The following is a 24,353-nucleotide window of genomic DNA, read 5'->3' on the forward strand; positions in this document are numbered from 1 at the left end:
AAAAGCAATACCATAAAGTCTGCTTCCTTGAGAGAACCCTGCCTTTACAAGCTCGGCTGATCAGCATTTCTCAAGCTTTTCCTGTATTTGTGTTACCAGTCTGGTATTTAAGTCTTTTAGTTGTTGGAGGTTTCTGAAATACAGTCTGTATATATAACACCAGATCTGCCGTGCAGTTGGCCCTAAGTTGAGGAAAACAAGCAGCTGACTGTCGGAGACATTCACGGAGTAACACCAGCAGAATATGACTTCGCTTATTTGGAATGGACAATCTTAAAATCAGACAACTGAACAGATATATTGCAAGTAAACTTTGACCAGGAGTCAACACTGCAAAATGGAGCAGAATCAAGATTTCTTGGCTGCTTCTTCAAGCACATTTAGTACCATTTGAAGTGCAACAGGGGATTTATTGACAATCATTTTCAGATGTATCCGGCACGCGAGATCTATCTGGCTAAATGTGTTAACACGGGCTGTTGATCTGGAATTTCATTCTGTATTAACTGAATGTGTTCTACTCCTGTTCAGACATGCATTCAGTGAGAGAAAAGCAACTTCAATTTTTGTACTGCGATATCACACCTTATTCTTATTGACTGCAGAGCTTGGGCACAACAGCAGAAGGGAGAGCAAGGAACTCTGCAACTCTTTACAAACTTGCCAGAGGAAGTGACGGAAGGATCCACCTGAAAAAGAGAGGGGAAAAATAATGAAATGCCCTCCTAGGCCTGTTACAACTACCTTTTAATCCAGAGTTTGCTGTTCTCCTTGAAATCATGGTTCAAGCCTTAGATTACACATCTCTGACTGCAGAAACACATGACTGAATAAAGGTGGGGAAGATGACAACCACAGCAGTCTATTCATGTGCAAGTCTACATTTCAGTAATTTAATAACATGCAAAAATATTCCTCTGATTGCCTCCCGCTGAATTCCTAAATGCTGCTTTGTCTTCAAGCACTGCATGTGTAAGACTAGCACAAACATTTGTTACTCTATTTGGCCTCAAGTGGAATTCATAACTTGATTAGCAGATGAATGGTGCTGTCTTCATAACAATGTGGCTCTGCAGACAATGTATTTCCACAGCTAAAAGCAATGAGGCAATATATCAGGAATCATTACAGATGTCCGAGTTGAGGACATAACATTTCTCACTTTGGAGAGATTGTCAATAACAACCACAGATCTTAAAAAGAGAAGAATTCCCTGTGAGGGAACACATCAAATAGGCCTTTGTTCAGCTAATTTGTGCACACTTATAAGAATTTTCCTTTACACAGTTTGATAGATGACACTAGTCAGTAATCTGAGAAGACCATGCTGGGCTTTTCTTCTCTAACTCTGTCCTCCCCATGAATCTCCAATAAGGACCTACTACAATCAGCACATGGAGACCGCACTGATTTAGATCACTGCGATTAATTTTCTTCTTTGGCAAATACTTTATATTTGCCTAGATACCCTACCAAGCATTCAGCAGATGTGTAAAGCAAGATATCCCTGGCTTGCGCTTAATTTAAATCTCTTTCTGCAGTACTTGCTACCCACAAAGCATCTAATGGAGCTAGCACACCCAAAGCAAGTCAACATCCAAATGGGGCTGGACAGCATCCAGATAAAGGAGATTTTACAAAGTAAAATCTCAGAAGTTAAAATAGGATCAAAAGAAAAGAAGGCATAATAACATTATTTAATAAAATAAAATCTTGCTTAACACTTTCTGGTGAAAGGCAGTACTGTTATAACCTCAGGAGCCTGCCTCTCTACTAGTTAGGTGAAGCCAGGGCAGTCGTCCTTTATTAAGCTCATTCTTTTAACCAGTCACATGAGTTATTAAAAGGATTACAAGAAATACTGCATGTCTCCTCACAGAACTGAGGAAGATGCAGTTTTAATACTGTTTTCTGCTAAAATCATGGATATTTTTTAAAGCAGCAAAACCTCTAGCAGTTTCCTATTATACCTATCACCACTTTGGCTTGCCCAGGACAAGCTGAAGCTCGTACTTCTGATGTCAAGTTGAAGACAACTCTCAAAACCGATTCCCTTGGGCATGACCACCTTTTATCTTTAAAGTTTGCATATTCTTTGACAACTACATTTGGTAAAGTTTCCTATATTAGCATTTAGATATCTTACTCTATTGGCTAGCCAATCTCACATCACTTTAACATTATATACCACAGTAGCATTACCTAACTTGCAAGTACTTAAAAACATTTGTTCTCAACACAGTCTGGCTTTACTATGTCTGGGCATCAAACACCCTGAGAACGTATCCTTACTAAATGGTCTCCCCATGCTTCAAACAGCACATTGTTACTTTATTTACTTGCTCTGGTTAAGCAAGTTGTATGCCTAGACACTCATACTTCCTGCTATATTAGCTAAAAGACAAAAACTATCTGGGTTAACTAATTCTTGGGAGCTTCATTTCTTTTCCATCTGCAACACTACTAATGTCTCAAAAACCACTTTTCCTTAAAGTTAACATAAGTTACATTTTGGAGTCCATCTGGAGTAAGTTCAAGACTGTACCTGATGTCACCGACGTCACTACTCTGTAATATGGACTTACTTGTTCCGTGAACCTCCTCCCCTGTGAAACGGATGTTGAAAGCGTAAGTAGGGTCCCCACCGCTGGCAAGTTTAACACAGAGCTGAGAGGATGGCACACAGGCTAGCTGTCTTGCTGCCTGACAGAAATAGGAATTTTCTGAAGAACGGATCTCCCCTATTTAAAAACAAAATTAAAAAAATAAACCCCCTACACTTAGAGTATTTTGCATTATAAGCAGCTGAGTTTAAGACTGATTTGACATGTCTTACAACAAATTAAAATGAATTTGAGAGAGAAGAAATGTTTTCCATACCTCCAACTATTTCCAGAGGATCCAGGGTGATTTCTGGGGCTGCATGATCTGCAGTTCTTTGGACAGTGGCATTCAGCACTCTGTTCATTACAGTTACTTTTGTGTCATAAAAGATTAAACCTAAATAAACAAACACATATTTGAGTATAGTTAATCTATCCTTCTACAATCTTATTTTCTGAAATTCTTTAACGGACAACAGTCGAGTAACAATTTCATCTTCATTAGGTAGCTAAGAGATGGCTAATCCACATCTTCAGCTTTTTTTTGTAAAAACATTTGCTATTAATTTTCACTTGGAAAAAGTGCACTGAAATAGAATGTTGATGAACACAATTCTCACGTTATATAAATATTTCCTAGCAACTCCACTAGAAACTCTGTAAACCAGAAACACCTTGCCAAATATCCTTCAAAAATCTGAGATGTTTTGACACTAATGCTAGAAGCAAGAAAAGAAGATAAATAATAGGCTTGTCACATTACACTATAAATCTGGACTCTCCACAAAGACAAAACCTTTGAATGCTCCACACACCCACATGTTGGGTTTGCAAGTTTTTCCTCTAGCTGGGTCAAAACAAAAAAGCTTACTATTACACATTGATACCTTTGGAATTCTGTAGCCTGCCTTTCTTCAGATTAAAACAAGCTGGGGAAACGTAATGACTTAAATCTTATTTTTGTTTGTTGGAAGAGTCTAATGAAGGCTTGTAACAACTATTTTGAACTCTAATGCATGGTAAGTAATTTCTTGATCTCTTTGATTCCACCACCACTTCAATGACAGCTAGATTAACAACATGGCCTAGGATTCTCAACTGACCTACTGCTTGCTGACCAATGAAGAATTTTAGTTTATTACTGAGACTGTTGTAGCATATGGATACCTCAAAGAAGATCAAGGCATATTTGAAGGCCGTCTATAGACGGAAAAAATGGACCATGTCCCCCCAGGGTCAAGAAAGGTGCACAGTTTCTAGTAACTCCTTGTAATGATAATTCCTCACTTCCTGCTTTTTTCTTTTTTATACAAACAAACCAAAAAACAACAACAACCCAACAGTTCAAGTTTACATGAAATATGGCATCTTGTTTCTCTCTAACTCAGGAACACTGAGAAGCGCTCTTGGGTTAATGCCGTTTTTCTGCTGTCATCTCAGACAGATCGTGTGCTGGCTGACAGCGAAGCCGACAAGTCTCTGCTAATACAGTGAAACCATCCCTGTCCTGCTTTCCCTGCTTTCACCATGTTCTCATTTCTGTCACAGAGGTACGTGCATTAAAATTGTCTCCAAAACACACTAAAGTCAGTGCGGCACATACTGGACCCTTTCGGGCAACGACCGCAGGGCTTGGGCGCTCCCTGGGAAACCGACCTTTGGCCTCTTGCAGCAACGCAGCAATGCTGTTAGCGTACATCTCGGTCTGCCGAAGCTCCACCAGTGGCAAGAAGAACGTCTCTAATGTGGTATTGAGAGACTGAAGCAGTGCAAACCGTAAGCGTAGGCTTTCAACAGGAACATCTGAGGCGGGAAAAATTCAGTCAGAGAGATGAAGATATTCCCTACATGCTGTAAGTCCATCCTCCCAGTGGACTCAGTCCAGGAGTCCCAGAGATTGAATTTCTTCTGAAGCAGCCCCTCAGGACCCCTGCACAGCAGAGGGCTGAAGATACCTGTATAGCTGTCACCCATGATTTGCCTTTGGTGGACTTTAGTCTCCAGATGTCTGAGTCCAGGACCTTTCATCAGCACTGAATTTGCATTTATTCTGAGAAACTTGCAAAGGAATGCAGTGCTTAGAACAGGATTTGGGTGACTAAAGCTTGCCTAGGTCTAGAATTGAAATCCAACCTTCTTTCCCTCAAGCTAAACTTGCAAGACATCTTCCTGCTCCAGTCTGATCTAGAAGGTATGCTCAGAGAATGCAGAACAGTTGCAGTGGATTTCTGATAATGCTGCCAAAGGCATCGTGGTGCCCACACACACCCGAGGAGACAGGAGTCCTGGACTCAGAGTTCCCCTCAGCCTGCCGAGGCTCCAATTTGCATCTCCAAAAGAATGCTCCAACTACCTGGATGGCAGCCAGCCCATATGGGACTGCTACCCAGCTCTTCGGCTGAAGAGAAAGCCTCTGTGCAAACAAGGATGCAAGACTCATTAGTGTGGAGAGAGCAAAAAAAAAGAGGGAGCACAACTAGAGAGCCTACTGCTCTCACTGTTACCTTTTAAATCACTGTATTACTTCTCCTTCCTTTACCTGCGTCCGAGAAGAAAAGAGCAAGCTCTGCTCAAGTTCCATCACAGGCAGCATCAATGCTGACCCTTGGGAGCAGGTTCCATACCCTGGTTCCTGAATAAATGGAGCTGTAAGACTACAGTCTTGGTGCAAGCACTAAAGCAAGGGGTCAGATATATCCCTGTGTTCAGCCACTTCTCAAGCCTGAAGTAGCTCTCTGCTCAGTGAACAGATCTGAGACAACTAACTTTTTTTGCATGATGCAGGGAGCCTGGATTTCCTTAGGACCTTCACTTTAGAGGGCTTGCAGTTCCAGCAGGTGTCTTTCACAACAAATCCACAAGCAAAGTAACAAGAACACCAGAAAGCCAAGAAGAACACAAAGCACGAACAATTCTAACCACCATAATCTATACGTACTCAACAGACAGGAAATTCTGGGGTCTGCTGCATCAGCTGGATCCAAATACACTTCATGGGGATGTAGTCGTGCTGGTGTAATTGCAAGGTGACGACAAAGTCGGTTAATATACTGAACAAGGGCTACATCCATTTCCAGCGTCCACTTCCTGGATGCTTTTTGAGCATGTCTTGCATCAATGCAGGCACACCTGAAATGTAAAGGCATTGCAACTGTTGAAATGCAAACACAATGCTGCTTACTAAGAACATATTAAGCACAATACCAGATGGCTTGTTCTGCTTCTCTCCCCCGTTCTGTAAACAGAGCTGTTTCAGAATGGACATTACTATAATTCCATTTTGAGAAAAAGAAGTGATTTATGACCTACCTTGACTCGCTGTTATTAAATATGAATAAAAAAGGAACTGCATATTGCACTAAGCTCTCTTTAAGCTCTGAAGCAGATATAAGAGAAGGGAAATGTGGCAATTAGCTGTGGCTTGACACGGGAAGTTGAGAAGGATTCATTTAAGGGACTTTTTTCCTGTACAATATTAACAAGGAAGTAACAGTTCCCTCTCCTCCATCATTACTGACCCAGTAAAAATGCTGTCAGTATAAATATCCAGTACACAAAATAGAATAGAAATGCGATGTGGGAAGAAGCCAGAGAGAGCCAGATAGATCTACAGTTTTTATTAGGCCAATTTATACAGTTTGGAAGTAACAAGGACAAGATGAAATACCTTTGTGTAAATCAGGCTCTGACAACGTGGCTTATGATTTCCTTACCTATGCTGTGTACAGGAAAGTCAGGAACCTCATTCTGATGGCATAGCCTCTCTTTTAAGGGACATTTTAAGAAACTATTCAACAATTTTCTCTGCATGCCTTGCAGCCGTGGATAGAGGTATATGAGTTATTAACACACTGGTTAAAGCTATATGGAATAGGAAAATTTAGGATCAAACCTGTTCAAACTGAGCACAATAAATCTTTATCACTTTTACAAAACCATTTGCAAAACTTACCTTTCAAAATGTAGATCATATCCACAGGACAAAATAGCTCTCCACACACTACGGATATCCTGTTTAGATCGGTCAACCACAAATCTGTGAAATCCATCCAGTGTCAAATACTTCTCCTCAGGAACTGACAGCAGAGATGCAACCATCAAATAGTTAATAACTTACCATAAAGTCTACACATCATGTAGGAAAACGGTTGGTGTATGAGATGCTACCTGCCAGCTTTCTCCAGGCTTTGCCCTCCCACCACAGCTCATTTCTCAAATACATTCCAAACACTGCGCTGTTCAAGACCGATCCAGCCTTGAGTAAATGGCACTCATTTTTTCCCCTCACTGTTGCAGATCCCTCAGCTGCCCTCAGGAATACCTCACCAATATATCTGAGCAGGTATCAAGGATCCATACGTGGCTGAATGCTGAAGTAAACTTCCCTGCTTCTGAACTAACCTGATACTTCCCAGAATGAAGAGCAGAGTTAAAACTAATGCTTATTCTCTCTTCCTGTTGATGGAAGAGGGAAATATCAAAGCAAGATCCTGGAACCACCCCCGTTGCTGCATGGCTGTGCTGTCTCCTCTACGGATAGACTAGTTATGAGGCATCTGAAACTCTTCTTTCCTCCAGTTTTCCTCTTGTAATGTAAAAGATGATTTCCCTATACAAATTGAGAAACACGATTTAAAAAAGAATCCTAGGTCAACCCCATGATATCTCATTCCTCGCTGTACAAAAAACTCTTGAATCCATACCTCTTAAGAAGTCACTTCTCTACCCAATGTATCCACATGGCCTACGTACATTGTTGCATGACTGCTGAATGAACATTGACTTACTGGGCATGGTTTGCCCTCACCTACATCACCGAGTCCAGATTCACAAGTATGCGTACAAATAAAAGCAGCATTTTAGCAACATTCACTACTGTTTTAACATTTAAGCAACTTGCAAATTAGCCTAATTAAAAACAAAGACAACCCAAAAGCTATCATGACACCACTTAAGCAGGCTGATCCAAAAAATGTATTAACCTTCTAAGACATAACACTACAGAAAAATTCTATATAATTGCTACCTTCTTGTTTCTTTGTGGGAGACTTTTCAGGGTCCTTCTCTTCAGGTTTGCTCTTCTCAGGAGATTTTGGCTTTACAGTAGGTTTCTTCTCACTTAAAGCTGTTCGGCTAAAGGAGAGAATGTTTTTATGTTAGAACTAAGTTTTCTTTCATGAGTAAATACAGTGCCTGTTCAAAACACAGAGCATTGCTTGAAGGATTTTTAGGCCCTCAAGTCACATCAGATGCAAAGATTATTTTAGATCTCTATTGCAAATTTCCCTCTTCCCAGCACTATGTGGAAATACAGGGGGGGATCTAGATCCCTGAAGAGAAACCAGATGGTTCACAATTGCCAGGAGGCTCAAGACACTAACCTCACGCTATTGAGCACAGACTTTTCCTTTGTTGGTGGTTTAGTTACTGGGCGCTTCGTGCTCACAACTTTCACCGGATGCTGTTCTTTGCCTGCCTTGTTGTACTTGCTCTTGTCAAATTTCGGCTTGGGCACACCATATTTCCTTAAAATCTTCCAACAGAAAGGGAATGATTACCCAGTGCTTTCAAGTTATACAAAGAGATACTGAAACACATTTTTCAAAGCACTACCTGAGTAAGCTGGTCCTCTAACACCTTCTTTGGAGGGCGGACATTTGTGAAGAACACATGAAGGAGGTTTCCAGGCGTCTGAGAATTGATCTGCTCTTTACTTAGATAGATATCAGCAACCTTAATGGGTTTTGCTGGAGTTAGGCTCAGCATTTGCTCAGAATGAACACAGCTTTTAAATATTTCTGTGAGGACTTCCCGAGCACCTGGGACCAATTTCTCACCTAATACAAAAAATACAATAGGGTACAAAATACCATGATAACTCTTTAGAATTTGAAACAGGAAAAAAATGGTTTCCATTCAACAAAAATATTACATCACATACCACTTGTTCCAAGAGATAAAATGATTTAGAAAAATTCTACTAGCAGCTCTGATATTTCTGCACTCTCCTACCTTATGTGATAAAGAATTGAATGCCTTCCCCCCATTTTTTAAAATCAAATACAGCAATTACAATTTGAGTGACCATAGGAGTAATGAAAAAGCTGATTATTTATGATGCCAGTGTAAAGATTAAAGTTGTGTAGGTATATACAGTAACACCTGTCAACAGAACTAGTAGTGGATGCTGTTTCTTCCTCCAGATATTATCCTTCCCTTTCCCCTCATGCAGATTTTGGTTCATTCCAACTAATAACGATCCATATAGCTTTCAGTTTGTTAGAGAATATAAATTATTAGCTGTTCTAATTTGGAGACTATACACAAATTCTACTTTAGATGCTGTGTCTAACAGTGGTAAATGGTCACAATGGATATTTTCTCCAAAAAGTCACTAAATAATTTAGTCATTAGTTTTTCTACTGTATGGTTAGCTGTGGGGGCAGCTGAGCAAAGTTCAGATTGCAAACATCTGCTTGTCAACTAAGGGAAGGAAACTTGCTTTCAAATTACTCCCTGGCTCATTATCACCCATCAGTCAGCCAGTCATACTAAATTTACACCAGTCAGTGAGGGGAATCTGACCCCTATATATCATATAAAAAAAGTACACAGTACAAGTGAGATATCTGGCAGTATGAAAAACATACCTTTTATTGACTTATCATTGAAATAGTCTTCTAGTGCTGGGCTCCCTTGTGTGTCAAATAAACTCTGATTTACAGTAGAAACAGTTAAAATCTCTTCAGTTGACATTTCCATTAGTTCATCTTCACCATCCAGACTTGATAAACCAATGAGATCACTACTGTTAAATAAACTGGCTCGGATTTTCTCTATTTTAGCTCTTGACCTTATCTGTACAAATAAGGAATTTAGTTAAGAGGAATTGTGACAGAACAAATTAACTTCCATTTATACTAATTTGCATCTTACACTTTCTCCCCTCCCCATGTAGATAATCGCTACTGTATCTCCTCTACCATTCTTCTACATTAATCATTTGATACCAGAATTCAGGTTTAATCTAGAAATACATTTTCTCTAAGAACATCTGGTCACTGGAACCACCATCCTGCGAGTTAAACACATGCAGCTTTGAATGAATTATTCCATGTCTTAGTCTGGAGACAGTCCTTAGAAATATTAGATAAGGAAAAACTGAAAGTTTCAGATCAGTAATCTGTCATCATTTGCAACTCTGCCTTCCTTGCTTCAATTCTCCATTTAGAAAATACCTAAATTAGAACAGACCTTGAAGCCTCAGCTACACTGCCAGGAAACAGAAACAATAATTTCCTTTGATTCTGAGAATAACTATCATGCATCATTAACAGAGCAGCTACAGACTTGGAGCAGGTTTCAGTATGAATATGCTGACAGCTTTCTGTACACATTTTATGCTTTATTTCAACTCTGCTGTCTTCACATCAATTAATAGCTTGAGAAGAGCAACTGAACACTTTCTATTGGAGTAAGTTATTTTCTTCAAAAAGGGAAACTGATACAAGCCCAGACTATGTGGAAATGTCTCTCTGCAGACTCAGGCTAGCAGAAATGGAAGTGCTTCGGTAAGGTTCTGAGAAACCTCCAACATGCAGTTGGGGCAACAACAGTGAAAACTGAGTTTTCACCCATGCACGGGAACCTGACGTTTGATCTGGCACTAGTGACAACCACCTAAAATACTTTTAAAAATAAATGCGGAACCAAGTATCAACATGATTTATCATCTCTTCAAAAGCAGCAACGCAGAGGAATCTGTAAATGGTTTAATATGTGAAAATATAGCCATCAAGCATAAAAGAATTGTCTTATGGGTCAAACCAAAGGGCCTCCTATCCCAGAGTTAATCTCCAGCAGTGGCCAGTAGCAAATCTTTGAAGAAAATTACATGAAGTAGAGCATGAGTAGATCTTTTTCCTTTATGTATTCTCTCAGCCTTCAGAAATTAGTGGTTTAAAGATTTCCTGAGCTGAAGGCTGCATTGACTGCTGCACTTAGTAGCTACCAATTTGCCCATCCTCCATGAACTTAATCCCTTATGAATTCATTCGTACTCTTGTCGCCTCTGCAACATCTTGTGGCAATGAGCTCCACAGCTTAAGTGGTGCATGCAAGAGTACTTCCTTTTGTTTTAAACTTGCTACTTGATAACTTCACTGCTAGTCTCCCTCTGTCCTTTGAGAAAGAGTCAATATTTATAAGACTCTGAATGGTACAGAGAAAGTAAATGGAGAATAAAATTCTATATCCCTCAGTGATCCTTTCTAAGCTGAGAAATCCTAGTCTCCTTAGCCTCGCATTCGCATTGACATACAGGTTATTCTGCACCCATGACCTGTGCTGAGCTACACCTTGCTAACCGTACCTTTCACTCTCAGTCATTCAAGCTGTGGTCTCAGTCAAGCAGGAGGAAACACATAAAATACACTTTTTCCTTAATAGTCAGATCACAGTATCATCATAAAAAAAAAAAAAAGCACAATATACTAGAGAGGAATCCCCTCCTGATTCAAGGCTATTACCTCCACTACTGCAAAACCCTTGATTGGCCGCGATAAAAGTGGCTGGTTGTCCAGAGACGTGACTGTGTACATTGATCCAACATCAGACACAGATGCTGCCTCTACGTTGTCAAGTGGTTCCCCGAGACTTCCAAGGCTGCCAAGGCTTCCAGTGCTGCAGTGCGAAAGATCTAAACTCTCCTGGCTGGAAACAACATGTGGTTCTAGCAATCCTGGTGGAATGGCCAGTTCCAGTCCAGCTTGAAACTGGTCAACAGAGATATCGCTAACGGTCCGAGATATACCCTGCGAGCTGCAGAGGGAGGCCTGGCTTGTAGATGCTGAAGCACTAACACTCATAGCAGGGGTGACACTGCTGGAACTGCTGATATCCAAACTGTCTGCACTACTTGACACAATTGGTTTTTCCAGTTCAGTTCTACATTCTCCTCCTTCTGCTTTGTCCTTGATTTTTTTAGGATCCTCTTCCTGCAAAGGGATGTAGATTTCATCTTTGAAGACTCCACCATGTGCATTACATGCCTTTCTGATTGCACTTCTGACAGTATTCTCCTCTAAGTGAGTTGGTATTCCAGAAATCACAAGCAAGCGGCTATGAGCTGTTGGACCAACTAGTGCTTGACATGCATCTGCTACAGCATCATTTGTTACACCCAACCCTTGTGGATCCTTTTTAGTTAGGTGTCTGAGAATTATAAGTAGAGTCAGTGCTCTATGAAACCATAACATATCTTCAGGTTTGCTTCCTCCTATACTGAGAATTGCAGCATCAGTTTCGGCTGCTCTGGACGAAGACCGTTTACCTGAAGATGATGTCTTTTCCCGCTTCATTTTGACTTTTTTCCTCTTTGACAGCAAGCTTGGACTCTGTGGTGTCTGCCCCGGAGAAGATGAAGATGAGGAGGATGAGTCACTAAGATTTGGGGCACTTGTTGAAGACATCACATTAGCTGTTACACTCATATTGATAGGTAAGGTTACTTCTGCTACAGCAAGGCAGACTTCCATTAGAGCATGAAAGTATGTTGAAAACCTTCCTTGGTCAGCCACTCCAACACCAGAACCACCACATGCATTTCCAGACACCCAGTTTTGTGTTTCTTCATCATACAACTTGTGAAGTTCTGACTGAAGGGCCATAAGCATGGCCAGACAAGGATTTAGCTGAAGGGCAATAGAAGAGGACAATCCCGCTGGATTTTTTTTCTGCTCCAGACTGTGAATTTTGCGAAGCAACTCAGCCAAGAGATGAAATATCAACTCCTTCACGCATGCTGCCATGTCAGTTGTCCAGAGAAAGTTTCCTGTGTGTGAAAGGCAAGACATGGGAGTCAGCATTGTTTCGCTATCAGTAGCTTTATTACATGAGTTGCAATGTATGTCAACAATAAGCAAAATAGGAAGGCTGTCCAAGAAGTGCATAGCAACAATTTTTTGGAATTTGAAGAAAATTTCATTATTACAGAAAAGCTCAGAAATACGCAGCTACTGTCATTTTTCTTTTTTCTTAAACCCTCCATCTGAACCAGCACGTTATTGGTGCTCATTATTAAATAAATATTGTATCCTCACCCAAAAATTCCACTACTTGCAAGAGAACTGAAGCAGGAATAGTGTCCAGTTCATCTTCTGATTTTCCATCTCCATCCTCCAATTTCCAAGTTAGCAGCTGTTCTGTGAATGCCATTGCCAGAGGGAATTCAAGGGGAAGAGAATGTAAGACCAACACAGCTCCAGGAGGAGGAGATACTCCTGAACAAAAGGGCAAAGAAAAAACTCATCATGACTCTAGGCACTACAAAAAGTAAAAGTAGTATCAAATCTTATCATTTTTTTTGTTAAGGCTAAATTTAGGCTAGATGAGAAGTTTCTCTATTAAGCATCTAACAAACAAACAGAAAACTTTATATGTAATGATATCTTGATATAATCCATGGTGATAATGTAGAAATAACATTTTGTTTCCATGACATCAAATAGAACTTTTAAGCCTGTATTTTTTAGCCTAGAAGCATATAGGCCTTTCACATGCACTGTACTACAAAGAAATGGTTTTGTGATCAGTATTCAAGAAAACAGAGATACTGTTAAAAAAAACAAACAAACAAAAGAACTTAAGGACCTTGAGTGGAAAGTTTTAAGACTGCAGCTCAGTCACATACACTGCTCTAAATAAATCACACTGTTTCTCCCTTAGGCTGGAAATGGAGGAAAAAAAATTAACAATTGCTTCTGCTTGAGAAGCTGGGATGACCTATATATTCCTATACATATAGGAACTCCACATGTTAAAGGACCTTACAATCACAAGCGAAAAATAAATTTAATCTCCATCTGAAATACAGCATTTCAATCAACAGTAGCACCAACTTGAACATGGCAGAAATATCACCAGACACTACTTTGTGCAGCTCATGGACGACAGATCACCAGAGGAAGTGCAGATCCTGACAGATTTAAAAGGACTAACAAAATCATAGTCAGATGGCTTCCAGCTTTATAAAAAACTTGTCTGTTTGGTTAAGAGCAATGGTATATTTCTGCTAGGACACATTTCCTAATACCTTGTTCAAAAACGCTCTCATAAGAGAAGGCAGGACTGGGGACAATACAGGAAGCTCCTATAGAAACAATGATGTTGTTTGCCTCACTTTTGAGAGCACAGTTTAAAAATTTTTTTTTATTATTATTATTTAATTTTTTACCTAGTTTGATGTGGACTTTGTCTGTGGGGGTGATCACGGAAGGGTACTGGTTGGTTGTTGGGGGAGGTGTTAGGCCTGTGTTGGTTGGAGAGGCATCTCGAGGATAACACACTGCTTCAATTAGGTTTAATTGGCCATTCCTCTTAACTTTATGCCCAAGCCCATAGACAAGCACTCGAGCCCAAGGAGCTTTATACAGGGATGAACTGGAAAAACAGTAAAAAAGAATGTAATTAACTATTAGAAATCCTGACCCAAACACAGCAAGATGCAATTCAGACACTCTGCAGCATTTATCCCTCCACCTAGAAAACAAGCCTCTGAGAAGAGAAAAATCTGAAAAATGAGCACCTACATACACAGGGTCCACAGAGGCTCAGCAGCCTAGGCAGCACGCGCGTAATCTTTGCCACTCGCAGCCCCTCAATTACTTACTCTTTGCGGAATCCAGACTGACTTTCCTTACAGGACACAATTACAAATGCAGCCCCAGGAAAATTAACATCCATATTGACTTTGGATTCCGAAATTGGGAATTCTTCAGCAGGAAACTGTTCTGGTGCAGTCTGTAAAATAAAGTTTCATAAGGAAAGCCTCCAAGCAGCAGTAACACCCCCTTCCCACCCCATCCCTTCTTTTACAAATAAAATACAGCATTGCAAGTAATGATGTAGTCTGAGGCCACTTGATTTCAGTATGGTCCAGGATATCGCTACTACGTATGTTTTCAGTGTGCCCAATATGATCCGAAGAGCAATACAATCAATCCAGAGAAACAATTCAGTGTGAAAGACAATATTATGAAAGTTAGAATAATATATGAAGCAAGGGCTCCTTAGAAAGAAGACAGACCTTAAAAACCATAATAATCATGAACCGTTAATAAATATTTTACCTGCAAAAAGGAACATATTTGTTTAGTGAGATCTAACAGGCTCTCCTCTCCTTGATGCAGTGTCCGAGTGATGGCAACAGTAAGCCACTCTCTGATGGCTTGTGAATTGCCCTGGTAGAAAAGATCTGTGGCAGCACAGTTCTGGGAATGGATGCAATGTTGCAGGGACTGGGCCAGAAGAATAGAACTTGAACTGATTGTTCCATCTGCAATAACAGGTAAGATATGACAAATTTGGAAATTGCTTCAAAATGTTTACGTAGCCAGTGAAACAGACAGTGGAGAGAGATGTTTTAAAACACTTGTAAGATTACAAGCCTCTACATTCACTCCTAAGCAAGTGCAATCCCCCCTCCCAAAGATCAGCAATACAAAGGATCCTCCCAAAACCAAACCTGCACCCCTGACATGGATGGTTTCAGATGGGATGGCCCTCTAAATCTCAGCTGTACTCTTCATCTGCTTTAAACCAACCCTCAGGGAGGCCTGCCAGACATGCATGAGCTGTAAAGGTTCACGGCTGCCTTGCTCTGTCACACATACGAAGGCAAACATATTCCCATTTACTTCGTAAGTAGGAGGCTGAGGAACCAGAAGCACTCTCTTTCCGCCTCACATGGGATTCTAGATGAGGTGGAAGCAGCTTTATCTGTCCTCAAGCTTTCCCCAAGTACAAACATGATAGTTTTCAGGTGGCCCTGAGTAGGTCCCAAGCCCCCTGTGCCTCAGACAGCTCCCTTTCTGGAGTTAATGGTAGAAATCATAGAAAAAGCGTATTGCACAAAGGCATTAATTAAAGCTAAGTGTGGACATTCACCAAAATCCCAAATTGAAAACTGTATGTGTTAGCAGGACTTGGATTAGACATATTTTAAACTAAAGAAAAAGAAAAAAGGGGGAAAAAATAAAAAAAAGCTTGTGAAAGTATTTTCTAAAGCCATGCAAAGTAGTGCTGTACCCTGCAAGAGGATCTTATACAATGCAGCATCTGTTAGAGGTAGCCAAGTTTCAAAGTAATTGGAGAGGGGAACAGAACTCTCTTTCCAGTGGTAAATAATCACTTTCAATTATTAATAGCCTATATTCAATGCTTTATACTTCCTCTTTAGGCCCCAGCCATCACACATCTCTTTGCATGCAGAATAGCTTTGTCACGATAATTTTCTTTTTTAACACTCACTTGAAATAGCCAAAGATCCATGATTCAGCACATACATTCTCTAATCAGATCTGTGATTCCAGTAGGAAAAGGACAAACCATTTTGTAAAATGAAGAGTTGAATTTTGAAAACTGTGAGACCCACCTGGCATCTAGTATTAGTATCCTGGATTCAAACTATAAAACATTCTCAATTCCTTACAAGTATCCCATCTGGATACTTTTTTTTTTTTTTAAATAAACAGAAGATGACCAATGACAAAAGAACACAAGCACACATGTGGAATCTTAGGAGGGTCTCTGAACTCTCAGTTTTAATCAGATCATTAGCAAGAATCTAAGTTTAGTCCCCTGTCACTAAAGTAATCGTGTCAGAAGTCCATTGAGTAAACTTTTTAAGTGCCATCATTTTTAACTACTTAATCAAACAGTAAGTGCCAAACTCATTAGTTTTTTTGCCCCCAGAAAACTATTGTACCAAAAGCAGCTATGATAAAAATTAGTGCTTACCAGGAAGAGGTGGCGCAAGAAGTTGGTTGGACAGCAACTGCAGGTGCTCCAGAGTGATATCACGGATGGCAGGAATATGGAACAGGCGAGTAAACATGTGTGGAGACTTGGGGGCAAAGATATTAAGGAGAGCCATGCGGCAGTACAGTTTGGCCAGTGCAGCTTCACTTCGCAAAAGCTCTCTAGAAAAAAAAACATCAAAACACAAAATTGTTTCAACACACTTAAAATATAAGCCATATCCAGTAACCTGCCTTTGAATCCAAATCCAAACACACACACACACACATACTCTTAATTTATTCTTATTTAAATGGTTCAAATAGATCCAGATCTTTCTTATTTGCTTAAGATAGCTCTCAGCCCATCTAATTCTGGCATGAAATTAAGGCGTTTGAATTAGAAGCCAAATCTCCACAGAGTCAGTTGAGACTTCTTGAGCCTTTAGATAGCAACTGATTGATGGTACAGGAAACCTAGGCTCCCAGGAAGATAGATACCTCTTAGACTTTATCAACAAAACCACTCTCACATGACTAAGTATGGCGCTGAATTAAACAAAACAAAATATGCCCCTGTAGTCTTCTATTGCTTCTCATACATTGGCACAATCTTCCTGCAAATTTAAGCCCAAGGAGACCGCTCAGGTTGTGCAGTTTCAAGTGTTTAAACTCACAGAGGAAAAGAGCCATGAAAATAAAACCTATTTTCATTTTTGAGAAGAGATAAGATCCCATTTTTATACAAATCAGCATGCAAAAATAAAATGGCAGGATTTCTACTACTGGTAACTTTTGCATTAAAACCTCAGTCCTACGAGTGAGAAATGCAGTCTCATGAGGTGCAGAGAGTCCTGTATTTAACAGTGAAATTCACATTTCCAGAATCAAGCAAGACAGAACCCACAGACAAAAAGCAGATGTTATGAGTACCACTAAATAACTGAATGTACTACACAAGCAATCCAGCTTTGTGAAAGTTTAAATAGTTTAGTATTTATACAGACAGATCACTTCACCCTTTCAACAAGACCATCATAACCAGGTTCCTTTATTACAAAAATAAACACTGTTCATTAAAACATTAAGATTTAATTAATCTTTGTTGGTTTTAATCTAACAACTACAAAAAGATTCAGAAGTTTACTTCTGCTCAGAATAAGGTTGTAGTAGATAATTTCACTATATGAAATGTTATTGATTGAGCCATGTAATAAAAATGTCTTTTACATACTCTAACTTCTTCTTTTTTTCTTTTTTTTTTTTTACCTGTGAATTTGGATATTTGTATTATCCAGGGTAACCAAACCATTAGTTGCAGTCCTCCTATAACCAGCAGGTGGCCTTTCTAACATGTCAATAGGATACCAGTATCTTACCAAAACTCCTTCACTTCTGAGATAAGTCTCTACTTGTACCAATTCATTTACCTAGAATAACACAAAACAACACTGTCAATAAACACAGTAATGGATTTTTTTTGAAGAGCTCAGAATTAGCATTGTAAGCAATCTAGTACACTTTATCATAATTGCTCACAGATGTGTGATGCTGATGCATTAAAAGCCCTCCAAATGCAGCTTTACTTACTGAATCGACATCCAGCACTACACCGTGAAGACCAAATGTCTTCAGCATCCCACGAATAGCAAACTTTGGTAAAGCTGTTCCAACAGCATTACTGGCAACATTATTGCTGTCAGGAGAGCGAGTCACCACCGTGAGACCTGAATAGAAAGGAACACAGTTATTAAAATACAGCATTTTCTCAAGCTGACAATTTATATAGTGGATCTCTAACACCAGAGCTCCTTAGCTTTTATTTTGATTAAGATGAACGGAGTCCACCTGCATTAACAAGGCACATTAAAAGGGGCAGGGGGAACAAGATAACTTCATACACAGTACATTTATTTTCAAAAAAACCCCTAAAAATAAAAAGAAGGCACTCTGATAAAAAACAAACAAACAGTTCACGCTTCCAGTTCCATTCCATGTTCACCTAAAGATCTGTGTGTTTTAACCATATGGTATTGTCAGCACATGCAGAAATAAATCATATTTGGTTATAACTTTCTTTCTGGAAAAGAAAGATCAAAATGACCTTACCTTTTCGTACTTTATCAATTGTAAATTTATTTGCTTCATCTTTGATATCCTCAATGGTAGGAAGGTAGAGGTCTCTTGGGATGCCACCATTTTCCTCGTAGAGGAATTCTACAGTTTGTCGGGCTATATCAACCATTCCTGGCAGACAGAACAAGCTGCTGGTTAAATTGAAGCTTGATTTTGCAATAGCTACATACCTCTAGTGCATTTTCTGCATCACATTCTCAACTGATCATTATATATCACATTTTGCAAACTTTATTCATCTCAAAGTGATAGTGGTGGGCAATACTTATAAAGGCTACCTGACTTTAAGTGTATTTCTAAAGTCAACCCTCCTCAGAAAACAAAAGGACCTCATCTCCCCATAGCAGAAGAGACTTACTATGCCTGACCTTCAATTTACTGCTCTAATGACCAACCTTTGTACCAAAACTTTTAAAACATCCAAAAATGCTAGAAGAACAAGAACTATAAGGAGAGTTATATTTTCCCCTACACTTGAAATAAAATCTCTTGAAGTACTAAGAATTCTTATTCTCATAGCATCACAGGCAGGTGAGATATCTAATTACTTAAATATTCTCTTAGCCTGGCTGATAGGGAATGAAGGTTTCCCAACAGTGACTAGTATGTTGTTCTTCATTAGAGCTCAGAATTCTTACTTTACACTGACTCTCCCACAAACAAGTTGTCTTGTCAGACCTGTTCTTTTCACAACAATATCAAAGTATTCACTTAGATATTTCCTTCCTTGTTAAAGTGTTTCTCAGAAGCTTTGTATTGATGTAATCATACATAGAAAACGCATGTAGACAATTTCTTCCCAAACTATTATTACATGAAGATGCAAAAATACTTTGTAATTTCACAACAGCTGAATGAATTCTTCCACTATTTCTAAAACCATTTTCCCCATTTAAATAGTCCAACCTAAATAGAAGGGTTAAGCAAGGCAAAATCATGACCTCCCTGCAAAATCCTATGCACTTGAGAAAAAACAGCAAATGAAAACATCTTCTATTTTCCAGCCCTGAATACAGTAAGGCGTAAGAAATGCAGATGTTATCTCCACACTTATTGCACATCATGTAAAACAACATGCACAGAAATAAAGACAGCCATACCTAACTGTAAAGCTCCTTTAATCTGATCCAACCCAGACTTCCTCTCAGCTTCATTACGGAATCTTCTTCTAATTGTAGGGAAAACTTTAGTTTCCCAGGCTTTAACCAACAGGGCATAGTGATCCTCCTACAAAGGCAAAAGGTATTTAGAACACCAAAAGAAAAGAAAAGTTAATGGCAACTGTATTTTCTTTAAGAAAGCAGGGGAAACCCTTGTGTATCAAAACTTAAAGATTTCAACTACAAGATCCATATTTAAACAACAAGTCATAGCAGGCAGAAGCTGTCATGGTCCTCACCCGGGGAATATCATCATCGTCATCATCATCGCTTTCATCATCTGCAATAGGAGGGGGATGAGGATCAGGGCCTGACGTGATGAAGTTCTCATAACTGAGTTCCATTTTATAGTGGCAAGATGTGTCACTGTCATATTCTGCAAATGTGAATAGGGAAATAATGAGATCATAACACAGTAGAAAAAGTCATCAAAAATATTCAGTGAGGTTCTTGAGACATTCTGCATTCCATGGTCTCCAATCAGTTTGTGGAAATGTAATGCATTTTGACATAGTGCAGCTAATTGGCTGATTCAGTCAGTTATAGCATCTAATTATATTCAAAGTCCTAATAAGATAACTTCTCATTACAGTTACATTAGCTGAGAACAATTTGTGCATCCATATAAAGGATGACCAAAATAACTCTTTTTGTAACTCCCTATGTAAAAATCACAGAAACATATATTTGCCAATGGTTATTGCGCTACTTTAGCTAAACAGGCAGTATATAAGAACTTCAGCCAGAACACACTTAAATCCTGTTTAATTGATTACTACTTTTCCTGAAAGAGGTTTTTTAAAGAGTTAGTAATCATCACTTTACGTTGTTGAGCTGTGGCAACAGCAGCAATTCTGCAAGGAGGGCCATGGGTCCCAGGATCAGAAGCTATGCTAGTGCCAGCATCATTGTCACTATCAGAAGCCATGGCAAAAGGCAATGCTTCAAAGTTGGCGCTTATTTCTTCAGCTAGGTCAATGCACAGATCAGCAGCATTCCTGTGAGCTTGTCCTTCAGCATAGGCAAACTGGCGAGATCCAAAGTTAGCACGGACTTTCGTGTTCTGAAACAAGACGCACGTAAAGCAATAAGATAAACTGTGTTTTGTTTTGATCCTTTTCTTTGCTCTTATTTTAAAACTTTGCCAAAAAGATAAGCTGATTGCATCTCCATACCATATGGTTTTCCCAGCAATGCTGGCTGTAAAACTGGATGCAGCAGGAAAAGTATTAAGCTGCTAAGCAAACACTTTGAACTTTCCCTGTTTCTAGCTTCAAGATACAGAGAACTTAGCCAGTACACTTCACAGCAGGTTGCTCTTGGGAAGGAATACTAACAGACATAAGGGCTACTAGTACAGAATAATACAATCTCATCTCCACTTTAGTGTCCTGATGGGCAGAAACAGTTTCAAATAACAAAATGTATATGCACACTGGGAAGGGAATGAGAGCTCAACCTAATCGAATAAAGGTAAAAACTGTCACCCTACTGTTTATAGATAGATAAAGTAAGCTCAATACTTTCCACATAATTTTTTAAATGCTTGTGAAAGAACATATATCAACCAATGTATTTTTGTTAAAACTTGCCTTTTTCTGAATGTGGACAACTGGCCACATTCCACCAGAGACATCTTCTAGATACGGCCCAAGTCGCTGCCCACAATATGTAAAATAAACTCTGCCTTTAGCTGGCTGTCCTGGAGGGGGTGGTGTCCCTTCTGTTCTTTCCCAGCCAATTCCAGCTACATCCCCTACAGAGAAATATAATCATCAAAAGAAAAACATGATTTATCTGTTTTCTTGTCCACTATTTTCCTTTATCTTTAAGAGATTTTCCAGTTAAGCAAATTAGCCGTATTCTTACATACCAGGAGAGAGAGTCACATCCAGTCTAACACTCTTCCACTGTAGCAAGCTGGACCCATTGTAATGCACTGCTCGCCCATTGCTAAGTAATATTAGAAGAAGAAAATTAAAACCAGCACTGAAACAAATAAATATTATAGCTCTCTACCACATGAAGCCTAGGTAACTACAATACCGACAAAGGCAACTTAACTCCCCGTATTCTAATGAGGAGATATTCTAGTTCATCATTTTATCCTTTCATTTAACATGTATATGCGTTGCCTACCACAATATGCTCACAGCATTCCTCCCTAAGGAGCACATAAACGTACTGAGCAAGACGTCTCCAACGTACTTGTGAAAAAGACAAGTGCCCACAGGATTTGTCCAAGCACCATCCCGTTTTTCTGCCTCCGTAGCAAACCCAAATGAAACTATTGGACCAGTGTCGTCATCTGTATCTCCATAGGAGACTATTTCAATTTCCCAGTAAAATGATGGTGCCTAAAAATAATAATGGAAACAAAAAAGGGTAATAAATCATTCACAAGGTATAGGTCAAGCAAAAAATTTTCATCCTTTCTTTTCAAGCACTACTGAATATTAAATGACACAAATTGTTGTACTGTTGTGAGTTCTTACCTGTACTGGAACTGGTGAAGTAGCATAGATAAATGTGCCCCGAGGAAGTCCCCCACCTGCACTAGGATCAGCCAAAAAGGTCACAGCTGTGAGATGCGATGAAAACATGCATGCTCGCACAGGGGGAAACACTCTTGACGGGCTCCAAGTGATTTCTTTGGGCTGTAAAGAAGAACAGAGCATTTTACCAATTATAGTTGAAGCTATCTACTAAAATCCAATGACATTCTTTTATGAAGTGCATACTTAATACAGCACTTGCAATTACCATGACTGCAATCACAACAAATCACATCCCATTACATGAAATCACAGTAAATTAAATATTTAAAGAAAAACCAACCAGTTGGCTCCCACACCACAGGCAGACCCTCAGTATTGAATAGCTGGCTTCATCTGTGAGATGCCAGAAGACTCGGCACCATTTCTGTGCTCACCTGTCTTCTGTCTGCTTGGAGCGGAGGAGGAGGAGGGCGAGCACAGTCACGATATAGCATTCGTAACCTTTCACACTGCATTTCCACAACAAGGAGCCTCTCCCCTGTAACAACAAACCAAACCAAGTCATGAGGTTCCAAGCAAATCAGTCACTTAAGAGTCCAATACTTCAATTTTAAAAACAATAATCATATTAGAAAGAAATATGACAAAAATGCATTTTAAAATAACTAATCAAATATCTCACTCGCCTAATAAACAAAATTAAGTAACGGCTTTCCTCATGTTTGATTTATATTTGGTTATGTTAACTGAAAAGCATATAAAGTTCATTTAGCCAGCAAAAGCAGGAAGTCAAGAGAATTTACACCTACTGACAAAAATCAGCACGCTCCCTTTCACACTGGAAGTCAAACCGAAATCCATTTCACTCCTACCCTAACATCCTTTGCTTCACTCAGAACCTCTCAGTGGAGGAAAACGACATGTTCCTAAACCTGCCCTTGAACTAAGATTTCTGCTGGGCCCACTGCTTTTCCTTAAACAAGGGGGAAGGAAGTCAAGAGCTGAACAAGGAATATATGAAAGCATTGTAAAAAGCAGCAAAGATCATAAACAGAAAATATATAATCATATCAAAGCATATAGAGCAGGTTACACTAGAAGCAAGACCAATGGAGAGATTTTGGAAACATAGCACCAGACAGCTAGTCCCATCCTCTGTCATAATAGCATAGTTATTTTTGGGTCTAAACCTTATGCCTAATTTTTAAATGATTTAGCCTGATTATTAGCTCCTCTTACGTTAACAGCTTCAACTATACCGACCCACGCTGTATTGTGCTACCTATCATAAACTTTAAGTAGCTGGAGGACAAAACATTGAAATGGTTTTGAAAGCTGCTATGTCTCCACACTGAGTATGACAGTGAAGCTGCAAGGATGTGTTGAATACCTACCAGGGCTGCACTCCTGTGCTACCAAATTAAGAACTTCTACAGCAGCTGGACACTGTTGAATAAATTCTTCACAGAACAAGCTGTCTTCTAATAGCTGAGCCATCACCAGGCATGCTCTTAATGTAAAAATAATTTATTTAAAGCATTACAAAAGTGTATGCTGAATTCAAAGTTATCTTCACATGTATTGAATTCAAGACCATTTTTAAAGGAAGAACGCCAACTGATCTATTTCTTTGTGTGGTCGCTTAGCTATCCATTGGAACTTCCACAACACCACCTTTCCCCTGCTTCATAGCATTTGCTCAATGTATTGCCTGTTTTACAGGAGGCATCTCACTTTTGGTGCTCATTTTAACAACATGCAGACACTAAGTTTTCTTATGGAAGAAAAGAGAATTTTTACATTGTCCCCTCCTGTCATAAGCCAATATTGACAGAGGAAGAAAACAAGAAGGTATGCAGTTTTCTTGAACACATTTTGTACAGCATCACAACAGACTGAAGTGCTGCACAAAAAAACAACGACTCACCTAGTTCTTATTTCAGCAAGAAGCCGGACCACTGCCATTACTGGAGTTGAGCCATCTCCTGTTGCAGGAAGTGAGGTGTGAATAGATAGACTTCCCTCCTGAGGAAGCAACATGGACTGGACTGCCTGTACTACCTTCTCAGTAATGGACAGTTTATGAAGAGGCAATGCCTGATGGTGGGGGGGCACGGTAAAAAGTTAAATTCAAGTAGTTAGTTTCTAAGAAATGAGGGC

The 24,353-nt window shown here is 39.5% G+C and overlaps 1 protein-coding gene across 6 annotated transcripts in view; it reads right to left on the reverse strand.

The window, feature by feature from the left end:
• HECTD4 (HECT domain E3 ubiquitin protein ligase 4) overlaps positions 1-24,353 on the reverse strand; it is a 78,478-nt gene that overhangs the window by 6,739 nt on the left and 47,386 nt on the right. For 3 of the 6 annotated variants that reach the window (XM_067306824.1, XM_067306826.1, XM_067306825.1), the window contains 29 exons: positions 24,121-24,290; positions 23,588-23,703; positions 22,628-22,731; positions 22,191-22,352; positions 21,904-22,052; positions 21,569-21,648; positions 21,288-21,451; positions 20,521-20,758; positions 19,935-20,071; positions 19,636-19,762; positions 18,509-18,646; positions 17,990-18,126; positions 17,669-17,829; positions 16,401-16,582; positions 14,732-14,937; positions 14,272-14,402; positions 13,837-14,042; positions 12,704-12,883; positions 11,132-12,435; positions 9,254-9,461; positions 8,217-8,440; positions 7,985-8,136; positions 7,630-7,736; positions 6,556-6,679; positions 5,542-5,732; positions 4,260-4,406; positions 2,881-3,000; positions 2,586-2,741; positions 586-689 (listed from right to left, as the gene is read on the reverse strand). In XM_067306824.1, the coding sequence (XP_067162925.1) occupies positions 586-689; positions 2,586-2,741; positions 2,881-3,000; positions 4,260-4,406; positions 5,542-5,732; positions 6,556-6,679; positions 7,630-7,736; positions 7,985-8,136; positions 8,217-8,440; positions 9,254-9,461; positions 11,132-12,435; positions 12,704-12,883; positions 13,837-14,042; positions 14,272-14,402; positions 14,732-14,937; positions 16,401-16,582; positions 17,669-17,829; positions 17,990-18,126; positions 18,509-18,646; positions 19,636-19,762; positions 19,935-20,071; positions 20,521-20,758; positions 21,288-21,451; positions 21,569-21,648; positions 21,904-22,052; positions 22,191-22,352; positions 22,628-22,731; positions 23,588-23,703; positions 24,121-24,290 (5,625 nt within the window). The other 3 variants (XR_010885880.1, XM_067306828.1, XM_067306827.1) reach the window with 3 other exon arrangements.

Source organism: Apteryx mantelli, chromosome 17, assembly GCF_036417845.1.
Source record: "Apteryx mantelli isolate bAptMan1 chromosome 17, bAptMan1.hap1, whole genome shotgun sequence".
Classification (NCBI taxonomy): Eukaryota; Metazoa; Chordata; class Aves; order Apterygiformes; family Apterygidae; genus Apteryx; species Apteryx mantelli.